At 39.3% G+C, this 18,618-nt stretch overlaps 2 protein-coding genes across 7 annotated transcripts in view; both read left to right on the forward strand.

Moving 5' to 3' along the window:
• Positions 1-6,173, forward strand: part of LOC112558858 (transmembrane protein 131-like) — a 50,649-nt gene extending 44,476 nt beyond the window's left edge. Inside the window, 4 exon segments of the mRNA XM_025229572.1 lie at positions 156-287; positions 760-884; positions 1,046-1,333; positions 1,483-6,173. Of these exon segments, the coding sequence (XP_025085357.1) occupies positions 156-287; positions 760-884; positions 1,046-1,333; positions 1,483-1,611 (674 nt within the window). The 3' untranslated portion in view covers positions 1,612-6,173.
• A 929-nt stretch (positions 6,174-7,102) lies between these two features.
• LOC112558793 (F-BAR and double SH3 domains protein 2-like) overlaps positions 7,103-18,618 on the forward strand; it is a 52,758-nt gene continuing 41,242 nt past the window's right edge. For all 6 annotated transcript variants that reach the window (XM_025229454.1, XM_025229455.1, XM_025229457.1 and 3 more), the window contains exons 1-3: positions 7,103-7,238; positions 7,340-7,437; positions 8,639-8,684. In XM_025229454.1, coding sequence (XP_025085239.1) covers positions 7,218-7,238; positions 7,340-7,437; positions 8,639-8,684 — 165 coding nt within the window. In that variant the 5' untranslated portion in view covers positions 7,103-7,217. The remainder of the gene's footprint in view (positions 7,239-7,339; positions 7,438-8,638; positions 8,685-18,618) is intronic.

The raw sequence follows: 18,618 nt of genomic DNA on the forward strand, positions 1-18,618 counted from the left end.
CACCCACTTTACAATTATGTTTATCTAGAATGTGGCGCCTAAGATGTTGACAAGAAGGAATAATTTGAGCATCACATTGTTAATTGTTGAAACCAAAAAATGAATGTCATAGTGACATAGTTCAAATGGTTAGACTCTGCTTGTTTGCTTGGCAGGTGACAGCCTGTACCCACAGTACAGTGATGGCTTGGAACCCATTCAGCAGCAACAGAGTCTTACCATGATGCAGCAGTTGCAGGCAGAACGACGCCAGCGCATTCGACAACATCAGCTACGTATAAAGAAAGGTGCTGTTTTGTGAGCTCTGTGCCAATCGTATTTTGCTTGTTTGGGGTTTGTAGTCGCATAACCCCTTTGTTTCCTGCCTTGTTATGCATGTGTGCGTGTACACACATATATATTATTTGTTTTATCTTTTTTGGTGCAGTGTCAATAAGCAACTAGGAATAGTATTTACATAGGGTAGGAGTCATTCATATGTATTTATTTGTGTACCCTTGCATTCAGTACTATTTTGATTCTAAAATGATTAGGTCTATCAAATATATTTTCTATGCTTTGAGTGACATTCTAATCAGTTCACTCAAAGTTTGCATTGAACAATTTTTTTTTAAAAGTTACTTAAATGTTTAAAAGTTCTTAAATGTTTACAGTTCAAACATGGGTAATTGAGAACCATATTTGCTCAATGGATAAACAAAGAAATTTGGTCTCTAAGCATTTACTATTTCTTCAGTGCTCATCTGTTTCTTGTTGCAGATGATTGGCCAGGGTTTGATGTGCTTCCAGTTCCCAATGACAGCCTCTGGGACAATGACTACAACCCACTAGACCCTCTTACAAACTGGTCCCCAACAGTAGTGGAACCCCCTGCACCACCTGTGGTCAGTCTTTTTTTTTTCCTGGTATCATGAATTACCCAGCAGTTTGCTCACTATACTGCTGTGGTTGGGAAGTGATTTGTCTGATAGAAAATAAACTGTCCAGTCATCATGCCTTACGAGCCTTGAAAAATTCTTTTTAATGTTTGTGATTTTTTGCACAGACTGGCTTCTGGAACACACTACAGAATTTGGCTAACATTTGGAGTCCATCAGCCCAAGTATCTGTTGTTCCACCGTCACCTCAAGTGCCTCAGCCACTTCTGCCACCATCAGCACCCATCTCACCGACTCAGCTGCCTGCTCCTTTATCACCACTTGGAGCAGTTCCTTCCACCACCGTTCAGAATTCTATCTTACGTCCCGATGCTCCCCCTTTCACCACAGCTGCTGAAAATGCAGCTAACTTTGTCAACCCAGTGGCTGTCACATCACATCTTCAGCAGTCACAGGTAAGGGTGATATGAGTTACCAAAAAAAAAAAAAAAGAGCTGGTGGTGTTTGTATTTATTTTTTGAAGGATAGAAAATTCTGAGGTGTAAATTTGTCATCAGATAGTTCAAGTACTTAAGCCGTAAAGATTATATTTCTGTTATTTCAGATAAGTGGTGCCAAAACATTCAGCCCATTCAGTACTCCAATGGCAGACATTTGGAAACCAGCATCAACCACCAATGTGTCCGACAACACATGGGGCCAGTTTCTGCCACCTATGAAAGAAGACAAATAAGATTCATCTTTGACAATACCACTGAGAGACACTCTGCTGTCTGTACTTTCACACTGCTTGCTTTTCATGCATCGTTTTGTATTTGTGGTTTCTTTTATTTGCATTTATTTTGCAATAGAATAACAGCAGATTATTTTGCTGTTGATGTAACGAGTAATGAAAAGAGATTAGGGTGGGATTTTTCATAATTTCTTTTTCCTTTTTTTTTTTTTTTTTTTTTTGAGGAAGTAGGTGATTGAAACAATAGAATCATATTTTTGAATAGAGCTTATCTCTGATAAAAACTGGGTTTGAGTGGCGTTTTCATTTTTAACATGATTTTGTGATTTCATATAGAATTTTTCTCAGACATCTGTTTTCAAGGTTTCTTTTTCCTCAGTGTATTCCACAAAGACACTAGGTTTTCAGTAGTCTTTCAGTAATTGTCACAGTAGTCCTGATTAAAAATCTTTCCTTTCCACTCCCAGTCAATTAAAAATGAATAATAAGATAATCTGCATTTTGTTTCATTTTTAGTTTCATTGTAATCCAGGTAGGTGGCTGCTTTCTTTGCTCATGCATTCTTACCATACACCATTTGCATTTGCACCATAGGTATTTCTAGAACAAACCGCTAAAATGTATACCCTTCTTACAGACATCAGTAGCGGTCATTATCTTAATCCTGTGTTTGTGTCATCTTTTTCTTCCAGGTCTCTGTTTTGATACCAGTTTCTAGTTTAAATATTTGTGAGCTACACCATCTTATTTCAAAGATTTTTATTTCACTTTACATTTCTCTCGTGTCAGGTATTGCTCCAGAAAATTTTAACATTTTTGTCAAGATTCAAATATTAAGTTTAGAGGAATAGACCAGTGTTATATAACTGCATATACTTATAAAATATTGTTGACAATATTACTCAATGGAGCTGTGCCTTTTAGGAGATAAGAATGGACTAAATGATATCTTTGAAGACAAATGTGAGAAGTAAATTTTGAAGGGCCAAGCTAGTATAGATTTTCTCCACTGCAAGTGGATTTGCAGCTGTTTAATTATTTCCTCAACTGAAAATAGCATAGTGAGAAAAGAAAAGGCTTAAATCTACACAGCATCATTCCTGTTAACAGATATCAAAGGAAGAACATATGATGTGAACATACTGGCCATTGGCAGGTTTGCAATCAGGGATCTGTACCTGAGCAGCATAGAACTTTTAACATTCTCTTTTTTTAATGTCTTTTCTCTTCACTTCATGCATGAAACTCACAGAGTGTCTCTCAGACTTTTTTTTTTTTTTAGCTGATGGCCTTCATTGGGAAAAAAGGTGTCCTTCATTATTGAAAATAACACAGCATAGATTATTTGCGTGTGGCTTAAAACTGGAAAAAGAATGTGCTTGCAATAGTGAAATTTAATATATATGTACAAGAAATTGCATGCAGGCACATGGCTTCAAATGTGTGGTCACTTACATGCTTGTAAACAAATGCTGATGGTACTTCCCATATATTCATGCATGGAAACCTTTCAATGTGAGCAATGGTGGCCAGATGTGTTTGCATATGCATAAACAAACCACCTACATAAAAGTGCATGACCCTGCACATTAATGCACCAAAAAAGACTACAATGAGCATCAGCCTGTAACACTTATATGATGCATCACATTATGTGATCATGAAAGCTCTTGACAAGGGCTTAATATAAAATGGGATTTTGAAAAAGGGACCTATGCACTCATTCTGAACTGGATGTGACCTACCAATCGAAATTGACATTTATCTTCATACCAAGTCCTTATGTTGCCATTTCCCTAGACTTTGCTTATGTTCTCCTTGAGAACAGAGGTGACCATGTAAAAGGGATATGTATAGCCATAATGACCTGGATATGACCTACCTATCAAATTTGACTTGCCCTTATGTTGGCATCTCCCTAAACTTTGCCTACGTTAAACCCCAAAATTGTGGTGACGTATACCTATGCTGGACTGGACATGACCTGACTATTAGAATTGACTTTCATCCTCATATCAAGCCCTTTATGTTGCCATCCCACTAGGTTTTGCCTAAGTTATAACTGAGAACAGTGCTGACTATTTTATGGTGGTTTCTCTATAGTCAGTAACACTTTAAATAAAGCATTTTGTTGACTTTCATGATTATATTAAAAATTATTAAAAAGAAAAGCCTCATTTGATTTATTAGAAGCATCATAAAATGAGCATAATTTGATTTAATTATCTTAAAGTAGCAACAAAGGGCTTCATGTGATTGAGGAATAAGTATTTTTATGTGAGGCATTTGACTGACCCCCAGTCATTGACGAAAGTATCTTGGTACCATTTGCTTTACCAACATGAATTACTACGGCTATACCAAAATGCTTCTGACATCTGAATGGTGGGAGATAGTGCTGGACAGATGACAACTACCAAGATGAGACCATTAAACAAATTCAGCAGGCTATTGTGAAATAACTTGCACCAAAACTGACTGACAAGAGTTTAGAGAGCAAGATGTGCTACTACATAAACTCGAAAGTGCAGGATTGTTTGAATTTAGGGTGTTTTTTTTTTTTTGTTTTTTTTTTTGAAGATTAGTGGGCTAGAACACGAAGAAACAGTTATTTGATAATTGGGATTAGGCTATGGCACTTATAAAGTGTAAGTAAAGGGTTGTGAAGCATTATTTTTTCCTTGAAAAACATCTTGCTGTGGCAGTAACTGGAAAAGAAACACCTGTAATACCCAACAGGGATTTGCATGACTGGTACAATCAACAAGTTTATGCTAATTTGTTTCACTAAGTTTACTGTTCAGTCTTCAGAGATTTTATTACATGCAGTGGCTAGTGTGGGCTTGAAGTGAAACAGCTATAGGTGATGCTATGTTACACCCTCATGACAAACTGCCAAATCCCCATTTGAAGCTGCACAACAATTTTCTGCAGCAGCATCTTGTGAGCAATCATATCTTGAAAGAAGAAAATTTTCCTTTAATAGAGACACAATGCTGTCTCTTGTTTCTCTTAGCTTTGACCCTTTCCACTTTAGAATTACTGTGTTTAAAGGAAGCGTTATTTTTAATTTTGTGTGTGAATCCTTTTAACGAAGTTAACACACACATTTGGGTTGGAATTGTCGGTGTTTTGTTTGACACGATGTTGAAAAGGCTACATGAGTTAGTGGCCTTCATGCCCTGCTGGGAATACACCAGCATTACCGGATGTACTATCTGAACCTGACTCGACCAGTTCTCCTGAAACAGATCCCGGCATTTTTTTGCTTAGAGGATCCATGCACTCAGACAAGTTAGATGCATATTCACTAGTCTTCACAGCTAAGGGTTATTGCCACAAACATTGCCAGCAGTCTAAGGAAAAGAACCCAAGTCAGTCTGATTCCAAGTGAAGGGTTGCTGCTTAATATTGTTCTCAGAATATGGAACTACAGTTATTTGTTATTTTCACAAGTTAGTGGTTAGAATTGTAGGCCTCATTAATGTCCTCACTGAAAGGGGGCCAGTGATGTCAGCAGAGTACAAAATTTGTGCTCACAGTACTTGTGTTTTTGTTTCTTTCTTGATTTTAGTTGGTGGTGTAGAATTTGTTATTGTCATTTTTGACTTGTTTATATTTTCTAGTAAAAGTAAAGAGTACCACTTTTTGATGATTAAGTGGCATATTCTACAGACCTCAAGAGACTTGCACAGTCAGCTTGATAAAAATGTCAGATTTTTTATTTTTCTTTGTCGAAAGTTCTGAATGTGAAAAGACTTCTGGCATTGTTTGTGGCTAGGCTGCAATAATTTTCAGGGTACTGCTGTTTGTAGATAGGATCTACTGCCAGCATGCTTCACTGGGAAGATGACATTAGTTGTCATGTAACATTAATTACAAAGGACTTTTAACATTACAAATGCAAAATGTAAATTATTGTCATTAAGAGTAACTGTCATTTATTTTGGAAGTCAATGATTAACTGAGCCAGTGTGCAGCTAAGAAAGAACCGCCAACTTTTGAAGAAGGCATGGTCATTGCCATGTATATCATTTAGTTTTTAACAAAACAATATTTCTTATGTATTTGTATGGTGTTTTTACCACAGATACTGCAGTCCAAAATTGTTTTCAAACACTTGCTATGTTATTCTCCCCCTACCCCCATCTTTATTGAGTCAAAAATGTGATTTGTTATTGCCCATTGTTTAGCAATGTTTGTATCACTTTTTTTTAACAATTAGCTGAGACATGTATCAGGAGAAACAATTGTCACCTGGTTGTGAAAACTGACAGTGTACTTCTGCCTGTTTTCACTCCTGAAATACTGTGCTTTGTAACTACTGGTGTTTACTTACATTGGTCCCATGCTCCTGATAACTCCTTCTCATGGGTAAAGAGGACTAATAATTCTTGTATCAGCAATTCTGTATAAGGATTTAATTCCTAGGGGTTGGCAGTGGTGCATACAAGTATTAAGCTGCTGCCACCCAGATATACAGGTTTTGAGTATCCCGGCATCTGCTGCCAGCCTAATCTTGAAACTGTTTTTAACAAAAATAAAGAAAGAATACAATTTTACTGATGTGTTGTCTGCAGTCATTTTGAGCATGAGCTGCATGGTAGAGTGCACAAGTGTTTGAGAGGAGAAATCCTGAGGAAGGAAAAAAAAGGGGGGGGGACAACTGATAAGTTGCTGTCCATAAAACCATTGTTTTTTTTTTTAAATTATGAAAATTTTTTTAAACACATTTTAAGAAAAAGGGAAAAGTTTATCCTTCACCACCACTCTATTGCCTTTTAAAAAAAAGTCAGTAAAAGCGCCTAGATATGTATTAGTTTAAATTTAAAGTGATACGGGCAACCTTTTCCGTTTTTAACTGAAAGTGTGGTAAACTCTTACAGCAGCTGTCTTGTGGTTAGTATATATGCTTGACTGCCGAGCAAAGGTTGCTGGTTCGAGGCCTGCTTTTACCTGTGTTTGGAAAAGCTCTTCCACCCAGAAACTGCTCTGAATGGATGTATAATTTCTCAGGGGAGGTAGCCGCAGTGAAAAGATAAGTTTGCATTCTACATGCCATGCTGTAGACCAGGTGGACCATGTTGGCTTGATGTTGTTATGGTAACAGCACTCCTGACTCGACTCTAAAAACATTTACAATTGGAATGAACAGTGTCATTATGAAACATTAAGAATCTGCAAGGTTATAGTGGCTATTAGTCTCAGACAAATAAACGTCCATAGCTGTATACAGCTAAAAATTAAACTTTTCGAAAGTAGCAGTCTTCTATCCCTTTTACCATGGACGTGCAATGCAAGTTCGTGGTTTTACTCTAAGGTCGGTGACGGTGTTGAACAATAATATTTTTTGCTTCGCACGTTATACTAGTTAAATCTACAAAGTGATTTACGCTACTGGCAAACAACCGATACTTTTAAACAATAAAAAAGCCCTCTATACTTTTTTTCTCCAGTCTCAGCGCTGCACTAGCTTATCTCCCATTCGCACTGGGAAGCCTCGGAGGGAGGTAAACAGAAGAGCAGTGTTTTCTCCAGTATGGCGGATACTGTGAACTCCTCTGGATATTAGTGCACTCTTTTTGAGCAATGAAAAGATATACAAAATGATGATACCGCCTCGAAAGGTAAATTTTGTTGGATTTTATTGAGCTGTTTGTTTTACATTCATTTTCGAGCGGTGGGAATTTTTTATACGTTAATTAACTGATTGTTTCTTTACTAAAAGGTGAAGCCTTCGGTTTCTCTCAAAAACATCCATGCCGAGCAGACGTCAAAGCTACAATCAAAACACCAGCAAGAATGTGACATCCTTGAGGACATTAGGTAAAGCAGTTCTGGAAAAAACTGTCCGTTACTCTAACCTCATTTACTGTTTGCTTTTTAGGGTTTTTAAAACTGATGAAACCAGTTGACTTATCTGTATCAATGTTTTTAAGGGGCACGTGATAGGTGATAGATAAGTTTGCGGAGGGCGATTGTGAGGGCTTTGTCATTCTCAGATATGTTTTGACATAAGTTTGCTGATTACAGCTGTTAAGTGGAGATGTGTATATGGTGGTCTTATTAATTCATTTTTGTAAGAGCTATCAAGTTGGAAGCTTACGTGGTTCTGTGTGTGTGAACACATGTAAAAAAGACATTTCCAAAAGAGATGCTATTGTCATTATATAATCACTAATCGCTAAACGTCTATAAACTTGTCAGGAGTATACATGTTCCTGTAAAAATGATAACGTGCAGTTTATATAGGGCATAATTATGCATGTATAGGAGCAATCACTAAGTGCTTGATAAAAAGCTAATTTAAAATTGTTAAATTGAAAATTGAATGTGAGATAGGCATGCCTATTCAGCATTTGAAAATGTTAATATTTAAAGGAAACTTTCTCTGTTATTACAAAGTGTAATTGCTGTGATAAGACACTTTTTGCCAGCTTTGGCTATAGGTCAGTTATCCTTTACCGTGTTGCATCTTATGTTGGACTTAGCAATCTGAAGTAGAGATAAAAATAAACTATAGTGTTACAATTTTTCTCTTTTTCTTAGAGGTTTTTTAAAATAATTATTTGGCTTTGCTTTTAAAAAATATTTAATATTTTCTAAACTTGTTAAATCTCCATTGTGATGACTTAGGAGAACTTGGATTACCATTTGTGGAAGAGATTGGATTTTGTAGTGTATGCATGCTTACATTGTGTGTGTGTGTGTTTTAGGGGGTGCATGCATGTGTATGCAGGTGCTTATATGCATACATGAATGTGTGCATGCAGGAAATATATATAAAATAGATGGTTGAATGCCAACCTATGAAACAGAGTAATCAAATATTTTCAAAAGTAAAATCTATATAAAATACATTATTAAATTATGAGGCATTTCTTTCAGAGGGTTGTGAATTGAAATATGATAGTTCTAGTTTCCAACATAAGACTTTAAGAACTGACATGGACTTTTTGTAATGACAGACAAAGAAGACAATTATTAAGTAGTAGAGCTGATAATAATATATTTTTCACCCAAACAGGACCTTTTTTAAACAGAAGTCTACACTGGAAAAAGAATATGCACAGGTAAGTCCCCCTCCCCCAACTTAATTTGTTAAGTGTGACTTGTTCAAATGTATATTAACATCTGCATGCTTAACAGTAACATTCTTCAGATAGCATTTTCTGTTGAGTCAAGAAATATTGCTGCTGAAATGGTATTCAACACAGAAAGAATACAATGTTACATAGATTATTGATTGTGCACTCCAAAGCTTTTGCTTGTGTTAATAAAGTCTTCTGCATGTATTGTGAGAAAAGAAGTATTCAAAAGTTTGTAAATCTAGGTACTATTGTGTGCTAGCTTGCTTACATTGCATTCTCTGCAACCTCTTCTGTTTCTTTTTCAAACAATTACGAAGTATTTACTTTAAGTAGAGCGCACAGTAGGACAGTGACTTTATATTACATGCATTGACGCACTAAGCTCTCATGCTGGTAGTGATATAAAATGTTGTTCTTGATGGATCAGCTATAAAAAAGCCATGTCATAGTATGATTATGCATAAATATACAGAGTATTATTTTGGGAGAGCATGGTGGTGCACATGCTATAAAGACAACAATATTGCTGTAATGAAATTGACAAACCATTCATTTGACAGTGTCATGGCACAGGTAGCATTCTAGTTCAGAGTAAATTGAACACGCTGAACATTGATTTAAATAGCAATATCAAGGTGAACAGTTGTTTTGCATGTATATCTTACAAAGAAACAAATGTTGCACAGCAGAACTCATAAGACTAGTCTGGATAATACTACATGTAATTTATGTTGGCCTGAATGCCTTTAATTTAAAGCACTTATTTGTAAGATTTTTTTGTGATGAGGCATGACAGTATCTCCTGTGTTCCATCTTAAAAGCTTCCTCATTGGACTGTAACATAGTTACACGGGCATTAGTGACAAGATAGTGAAGTAATTGCCTCTTGCATAGTGTAGACAGTGCTGTCACCATTTTAAAAAAAAAATGTTCTGAAGGTGTGCTGGGCAGAAGAGTTGTTGTGAAGTCCTTTGCTGAGTGATGTTTGGATATGGAGTAGCTGCCTTGTCTGCAATGAACATAAGCAACTGAATATAGATTATGTGTGATAATTGTATCTGAGTAGTATGAATAGGAGTATAATTGTATCTGAGTAGTGTGAATAATTGCATGGGATTTATGCTTTTATGGGGTATGGGGTCAGTATATTGTATTTATGTAGATTGATGACAGTATTATTGTTCATGTATTTCAAGGACTAAATGACCCACATTGTGAAAGTCAGTAAACTCCATATTTCTTCAGCTGCCTCTTATTCATTAAAACAGATGCTAATTACTATGGCAGAGGATTCCTTAACTGGTGGATTTAGGGATTCCATGAAGATGTGTTTCAAAAAATCTTCAGCAGAAAGTTGTTTCTTTTTTTTTTTGTCATGTTGTAATATCTTGTATAGACAGTTTGCTGAGGTCAGTATGATTATAGCAATATTCCATATTACTGTGGGCATTCTTAAATTTAATTTTTCCTGCATTTTTGTTTCTTCACTTGACAGTGATTCCTGTCAGTTTAAAAAAAAATCCACGAATTGAATGGAAAACGGGGTACTAGACAACCTCTAGGCTGAAAATAGAAGAAATAGCCGCCAAAACTGTTTAGAACGCAAGCATAGGGCCGTTTGTGAGCTCTGAGGATGTTGGGTGTTGATCCCTGCAGTCGTTTTCAATAACGTTAAAGTAATGCAGACGTACTGCGCGCCAGCAGGGTGTTGGTGGAACTCTGGGGATGGTACGGCTATATGTGGTTATGGAGATGGACGGGAAGAACACGGTACAGCGAGATTGTTGAAACTGTACTTGGCAGCCGCTAGGTTTTTTTTTTTTATCTTGGACGTTTAGAGTTCAGAAGAGCTTTTTTTTTTTTATTAAACGGGAGATGCTAGTGCGTGTGTGTTGGAGCGGGTAAAGTACTCGTGCGGGGGTGGCTTCTTGCTGCGGCATATACCAGTAAAATCGCGTCATTTTGTTGTGCAGAAGCAGGTAAACTGACGAAACGGCAGCTATTTTCACAGGAAGTTATCGCAGTAAGTGAGAAATGATGGCGATCAGACACTTCCTGGGTCAGTTCCAGTGATTGGCAATGCCTTCCTACAGACGATAACGACGATGTGCAGCTTCTGGTGGTGGTTTCGCCTTTCGGTCTGTTGGCTCATCTCTTTGTCTGCTGTCTCACCGTTCTGTCTGCTGGCTCGCTGTTCTCTCTGGTGGCACCGCGGACAAACCTGTGGGTACACTTGTGTTTGAATCTTTCATCACAACACGAGAATCTTGAAGAGTAGCCTCGGTTAACACAAGCCTGCATGGAAGAATTGTTTATCTGAAGATCTGTAAGGGTGCCAAATAGTTTCATGCAGTACTAGGTTGACCTTAGTACGAGGTACTGCAGAATTTACCAGAAGTGTGTAAAAATACTTCCTCCTATTTCTTGCGATACAAACCTACATAGAAACGCGCACCGACAATGATCAAGCTTGTGATATCACTAATGTCCGCGAGTACGCTTTATTGAAATTATGATCTCAGCTCATCTTCTAGGCCGAACTTTCACCGTCCGGCGGAAAGGATGGATTCGATCCGGCAAAGGGAGGTGAGGGTATACTTGTCAGGCATGATAAAAGCAATCAGCGAAGAATGACCACTGGGGGTCGCCGATACTATGTAAACCTCGCCTCCCACTCTCCCTTGAGTCGCACCATTCCATCCCTCCATAAGCTTAAAGTTCGCCAGTTATGCGCTTTGTATCGTGTTTATGGTGGGCGGAGGCGGGCTCGTGTAGTAAAAGACGCAGTAAAGTTGGTGCTGTTAACAAAACTGCAACCTCTCGTTCACTCTCTCACTTCCACTAAAATTCCTCTTCCAGTAGCTTGGCTGACAGGTGTTGACAGCGTGCGCCAGGTAGCTACTCGCATTTCTTGCCTTAGTGGACTTTTGAGTGTGGAGGAGGCACTCGTCAACAGTCAAATATCAGCAAAAGTAAATACGTTGTTTATTGCAGACAGTGCATGTAAATAGAATTCGGCAAGTGCATGCCCTGAAAGGCAGCTTCTTTTGCGCACTGGCAGTCAGATGTAGCAGTTGTGATTAGGAAGAGAAAAAGGTACAGAAAAAGAAATTACAGGTGTGCAATGGAGGCAGACATAGGTGTTGGCTAGATTTCGTCAGCTTGCTTTCTTCTTTTCACATAATTGGAAGACAAAGAGGTGACTTTTTCCCCTTTCATTTCGCTTTGTTTTCGTCTGCGGCGTTTTTAACCGTAGATTTAAATGAGTTACTTTTTTTTCCCATAGATTTCCAAGCAATGATTTTTCGAGTTTTTTTTTTAAAGGTCCCATTCACTGGCATTACGTTTTTTCAGATACCCACCGTAGAAGCAAACGGAAGGGGAATGTGTTATGGGCATAATGCCAAATGTTTAAAGACCGAGCACGTAATCGATAGAGCTTTGGCAGTTTCCACTCTGATAGCGTCCTTGCTTTGGCAGTTTCCACTCTGATAGTGTCCTTAATCAAGGCACACGACGGCTGCAGAGATTGTGTGGAGTTGAGGAGCAGTACATGACAGCATTCAATATTTTGGCTCTCAGCATCGTCCTTTTTTTTCTGAAATTTATTTGTGTCAGAAATTCGTCAGGATTACAGATTCTAGCTTCGGAAACAATTGTCTTTGGCATATTTTGCAATCGTTCGCTCGGGCCTTCAAATCCCTACAGCTGATGACAGTTAACTGACAAACATTTCCTGGGGACCAAACCAAACAATCCAGCTACTTAGTTTGCTAACGCAGAAGAGTTTTTATAAGTGTTTGCAAATGATTCTGAGAACATGGCTATATAGAATCATCATGTGAAAATTTTACCGAATTAGGTTAAACGTCCATATTTGGTTAAAAATGGCATTTGTCCTCCATTTCTGTCAATTAGCGAAAGTCGAAGGCAGCAAAGGGGCGAGTTGGGTTTCGCCATCCACTGTGCCTTACTTAGGCACAGTGAACCTTATTCTTCTGCGGCCAAAAGGTCATAGGGGCTTTTTAATTGCTCCTAAAACGCAACGACACCTTTCCCTACAAGAAGACAACATAGCGACATAATGTACACAGTATCTTTATAAAGCCGCTGACCAAGTACAAAACACCATCACGAAGATGTAGTGCCCTTAACAGTACATCTATATTTATAAGCTATATATTTGAGCACGAATAAAGCGGCTAAAACTTCGTATTAATGTTTGGCCGCCGGACCTTTTCTGCGCTGCCCCGATCGAATTCATTTCCATAAAGTCTGCTTAAAATTCTAATTCTTTTTTCAGAAAAAGTTTCACTTTGACCACTCATGTTCTTATTTGCTGTACTGGAAGTTTGATGGTGTTTCTATCGTTCACTTACACTGTGCGTACGTACGTTTCAGCGCATGCTCACGTGTTCGTGTGTTTTCGGACAGACTGACGTCACGCTACCTACGCATCAGTCATTATTGTATATTTATAATTGTTGTTTACAGCTACCTGTATTGACCTCTGTTTTCCATTTAAAGGGCAGCGAGCCTGGCTTTGGCTCGAATGTCACTCAGTAAGTACCCTCAGACGAGGCATGTAGTAAGGCGGTGATCGAGCTTTTGTAGTATTAGAAATCACGCGTGGCCACAGCTAAGTCAGCCGTGAATGCTTTCGTAGGAAGCTGGAATGAAATAAATGTCAAGCACGCCAGCGAGACTGTCTCATACAGCTCATACTTGAGTTGGCAGTCAGCAGCCAGTGATATGAGAACACAGCTAACGAGCCAAGAGCCAAGCTAAGCGAACACATCGGTCGGCCTCCTCCCTCTCCCACTCCCTCCGAGTAAAGGGGCCTGTGTATGTTTTGTACCGACATTTAACTTTGAGCCGACAACACCATCTGATAAAGGCTGCCGCCGCTAGGTTGACATTCGATTTCCAGTGAGAAAAAGCTTCAGAATCGAGCATCTTTGCACAAAAAGGGAAGTCAAAGTTAAAAAAGAAGAATCGAACTGACCGCTGCACCATCCACTGGCTTGAAATCGCATTTCGTCGTTTTCTGTGGAGAGATCCTGAGCAAGCCACAAAGCAGTTCAGAAGAACTTTGTCGTTAAGTGTCGACAAGAGAAGATATCGAATGTTTGTGATGATTTAAAAAGTGTTTCACTAACAGTCGAGCGGTAAAAACAGCATCAGCGTTACCTTAAGATCCAACCTTGTATGCTTAGCAAGGGGTGCTACATGAATGATGGAAAAAGAGAAGTTGACAAAAGAAAAGGAAAGCAGACAATTATATCATGTCTCAGTTAACAAATAGCATAATTTCAGAATATGAAAAGAATTAAAAGAGACAAGACTGAAAAAATCCTCCCAGGTGGAAAGCTCTTTAACCCTGAAAGGGAAAAATGAGTACTGAGAAGGGAGTGCAGCAGTATGTATTACTGTATATGCCAAGTCAAGGCAATCCGGGTACTAATCTACAGCCACGCAGTTTCGCGTTTCCTATAACGTTTTTGGACCATACAAGTATTGAAACTTCGTGTTTTACGTTCACTGAAAGACTGGAAATATAGGGACCTGGATTTGAAGGCCCCCCCTTCCTCCCAAAAATCTTGCAATTTTTATTGCCGTGTTGATTTTTTGCTTGGATGCAAGAGACATTCATAACATCTCCTGAGTTGAGGAAGTGGGGTGACTACACTGACTCAATCTTGACCCTCAGACAGTTGAGTGACTTTGCCATCGAATACAACAGAGCTGTTACCTTGTCTACGTTGACAAAAAAAAAGGCGTTTGACCGCCTCAAAAGAGCAAAGCTCTCTGCCAGCCAGTACCGAGAGCCTACACTGTTTTCTCTGCACCCATCTAAGAGGATGACTCCACAGACGCTGGATCGAGGGTGTTACAAAAGACCCTCTCGTCACACGAGGCCTGACACCGAACAGCCAGACGTCATCATCTTCCCACGACACCCATGAGTACCAGTGGTTGACGAAGAAGTGGTTTCTTGGTGGCAAGAAACAAAGCAGTTTTCGTTACTGGCGTTGATAAGATAGCCAAAGATATAATCATAGATTTTAGGTCAAAATGTAAACATCAAGAAGAATTTGGTTTACAGCTGCGCGGCCTTTTGGTACTGTTATGAAGTGTCTCGGAGCCAGAGCTTATGCTCGTGTTTGTGATTACGTGCTCGACGTCCGACAAGTGAGAGTGATTAGTCTGAGATGTGCCTGCCTGGCAGGAGCTGGCCTGTGACACCTACTGGCTTTTATGACTGACGATGCATATACTACATGATGGCCCTCAACTCCGAGGTCACGTCTATAATATAACAACTCCGTGTTGAAGAGCGGTGCAGCTGTCCCTAACGTCTCGCTCAGTTAGTATTTGTGTACATAATAATAGACCTTTTGAGCTGTGTGCTTGGAGTCTTGATATCTTTCTACTTCACGTGGCATATTCATATTAATTCTACATCATAATTTATGGGTCGCACCCTGCCTGTGCTAGATATATTCGTACCATGTCTCTCATTACACTACAAGGTGGAGACCGGGAGGAGAAAGGATACGACAGAAGAGCGAGTTGGAATGTTGAATGATGAAGCAGTAAGGTCAACAAGGTGTAATTAGTGGCTTCGTCACCTGAAGCAGTTTGGCGTTGTCTCCAGCTGGTTCTATTTTCTGAGCAACTTGTGGAATGCGCTTGCCTGGTGAAAGCTAAGGAAGTTTACACAAATTACTGTAGCGACGTTTTTGGAATTTCCTTCGTAGTTGTTGGAAGTTGTCTGGGAAGCACATCTGGGTGTGTTGAAAGGCGGGGAACCTCCCAGACAGTATGAAATGATTAATTAGTGTGTGTGCGTGGTGTGCGAGGGTTGGAAATCTTAAAAGTGTTGTTTTCAGATGGGATTTCAGGAATGATGGAATGAAGAGTGAATTTAGAAAGAGAAGAGAGTGCTGTGTGTGCGAGAAAGAGCGCACTAATGTGGACGTGTTTAAGAGACATAGAGAAGATAGAGTATACAGACAGTTGTATAGATCACCGACAGATGTGTGTGAACAACGTTGTGTGCGTATAAGACGGGGCAAATGTTTCTATAAAGAAGAAGGGCCATTACAACGACTGATGTAAAGGTGTATTATTTCAAGTGTGGATCACAGCTCTTCACAGCGTACTTCCCTCTCTTTTCTTCCTCTTTCGCGTCCCACCCCTACCCCCCACTTTTTTTTTCAAGCATGCGAGAAGTAAGGGCATTTTTTTTTTTGGCTGCGTAAATAGAATAAATATATTGTCCGTAAACGGTGAGATAATTTGCCCTAGTGTCCTTAAGGAAGTGACTTTTAAAAAAATTGTTGATCCGTAGGATGTGCTCGGCTTTTGTCGACATCTTGTGCTCACTCACGTTCGTGTGTTTACAGATTCACAGGTTTCACAGACTCATGGCACTCGGTGTATTTCTACCGACCACGTTTTCCACTGTAGTTTGGTGGGGTAGACTGGTAGAGTGTTCTTACCTTAGTTTTTTTTTTTTTTTTTTCTTATAAAATGAATGATAATGTTGACGGTCGTGATTGCTTTGTTGTCAGTAGTCAGTCTACAATTTTGTCGGAAGGTTACAATTCAGCTGTCGCCCAAGCGAGCTGTATTTTATTGAGCGATAGTTGGGGGAAATGGGGAAGTGTCTTTAATAGATGGCGCCGAGTCAAGAGGACAGGAAGTGGGCTTGTGCTTGTTTATGCTTAACTCTTAGCAGTATGTCAGTATCCATTTATTTAATTTGTCTTGAGGATTATTTTACTGACATAAAATTATGTCGGTATATTCCTGGACACATTCCTGCATAGAAATGTCGAGTGTTGGGTCGAAATACTTCTAGAGAACTAATATTTTATTCAGTACTGTGGATTCCGTTTTGATTCAGTCTCGATAGTGACATGTTTTATTTTTCATATAATACAACTTTTCTAGTTTTCTAGTCTTGTATAAATTTTATAGAGGTTTGAAGTACACAAAATCCTGAGCGTCTTGATTCGGTAATTGCAACATCGAACGGTCTGCCTTCCAACGTCAGAGCCTGTACATGTCTCAAAAGAAACCTTAATTATTCAATCTGGTTTTAATGTTTTCTCTGAATGAAGAATTTATAAATCTACAACAGTGACAGTAGAAATATAAGAATTGAATCGGTTACTTTTTTTTTTGTGTGTAAAAGAACCAAAGGATGATAAAACCAATTTCCGGCACTTAGAGGAAGGAGAGGGTACTTATAGTAGTTTAATAGAAGAGGGTAGAAATCGTTGCGAATTGTAATTAAATAGCTGAGACAACTGTAGTGTGAGCACCTACTCTCAACGGGAACAAAACACAACTGGTAAAGTGGGGGGTTTTGGGGGAAGAGGGTATTAAGTGTGGTTATTTTGTAAGTTTTAAGCAGGTCGAAGAAATTGTCAAAAGTCTTGAATGGAAACAGCGCTAAATGCTAATTAGAATAGGCGTCATCGATTGAAAAGTTAGACATTTAAATAATTTTATTTGAACTGGTGCAAGAATAAATGAATCGTTCCACACAATAAAGTTTTAATTCAGGGGAATGTTTCTAGGATTCGGCAAGACTTTGTTTAATGCACTCGGAATCTTAGTCTACCCTCTTTGTTTAAGCGTCCTCGACTTCTTGTCCACCTGTAGTATTCTCTTAGTTTGCGGCCAAATACAGTTCAATTCGGGCCTTCTTCACTGACACATTGTCCACGCGATTGTGACTATGTTTGGAACCTACTAGAATGACCGTTATGCAAGACCCCTAAAAGTCGAGTGTATATATATATTTAACTGACTGCGTAAAGCTCAGTATAAGATACTGCTGTTCAAAATCTGAGTGAATACCCTCCTCCCTTCTCGAGGTACACGCCGACAACCATGACCTTGTACGGAAAGACGTTAGACTCGAGACCTCACGTTTCGCCACAGATAACACATCATCCCCACTCCTACCCGTTTTTACCATTGACAACGTAAACACATCCATATACAATCCGGATGTCTGTGGTGTTGACTTCTTTCTCTCAATCTTGACTGTATGTGCGTTTCTCGAGAACGGAGTGGGAGTGGACATTTAGGGAAATAGTACTAAGCTTTTCCCATTGATTGGGAAAGGGGGGATGAACTGCACTTTAAGGCCTTTTAATAAAGCTCATCAGATGAGGTTTCATCGCCAGGCTTGCAGATGCAGCGCGTGCAGAGCTCGCTCATACATGCGCCGTCCGCGCCAGTCAGGCCTTGCAAAGGCGGAGTGAGACCTTTGATGGAGAACTCATCTGGCGCTGAGAATATCGATGATCGATGCTGCCCCAGGGAATACGATTTTCACGTCCTATGTCGTTTAATTACGTGGTCGCGCAAATGGCAGGCAATGTGGTGGTGGTATTTTTTGCGGATGAAGGCATCAGCGGGGACAGAAATCTTGCAGAGCTGGTCACGAAAATCCTGTATGAGTATCAAAGTGTCAGTTCCAAAGCGCGCGAGATATCCGTCCATTGGACATCGTAGGGAACTGTAGTTAGTGGATGAGAAAGGGGCTGATTAACAAACGGGTACGTGTGTCCGGGGGCTGAGTCTCGGTCCTGATTACTGATTAAACAACTTTCGACACTAAAGATGAGCATATGTCGTAGTTACAACATGCGGAAGAGTTTCTTAAGCCCGCTAACGATATGAAGGGTTATAGTGACGTGCAGACTAGTACAGATGCCACTTATACATTGGCCACACTAGCCAGTCGCACATGCGCACACACATACATTCACATCCTTAGTCTTGTGCTCGTGTACGCAAGCCTTTTTTTCTGGTGCTTGGAAAATGAATCGTATTATACGAAGCATTTGAAAACACCATGATTTATCAGTATACATACATCAGTTAATTCTTA

This window comes from Pomacea canaliculata, linkage group LG3, assembly GCF_003073045.1.
Source record: "Pomacea canaliculata isolate SZHN2017 linkage group LG3, ASM307304v1, whole genome shotgun sequence".
Classification (NCBI taxonomy): Eukaryota; Metazoa; Mollusca; class Gastropoda; order Architaenioglossa; family Ampullariidae; genus Pomacea; species Pomacea canaliculata.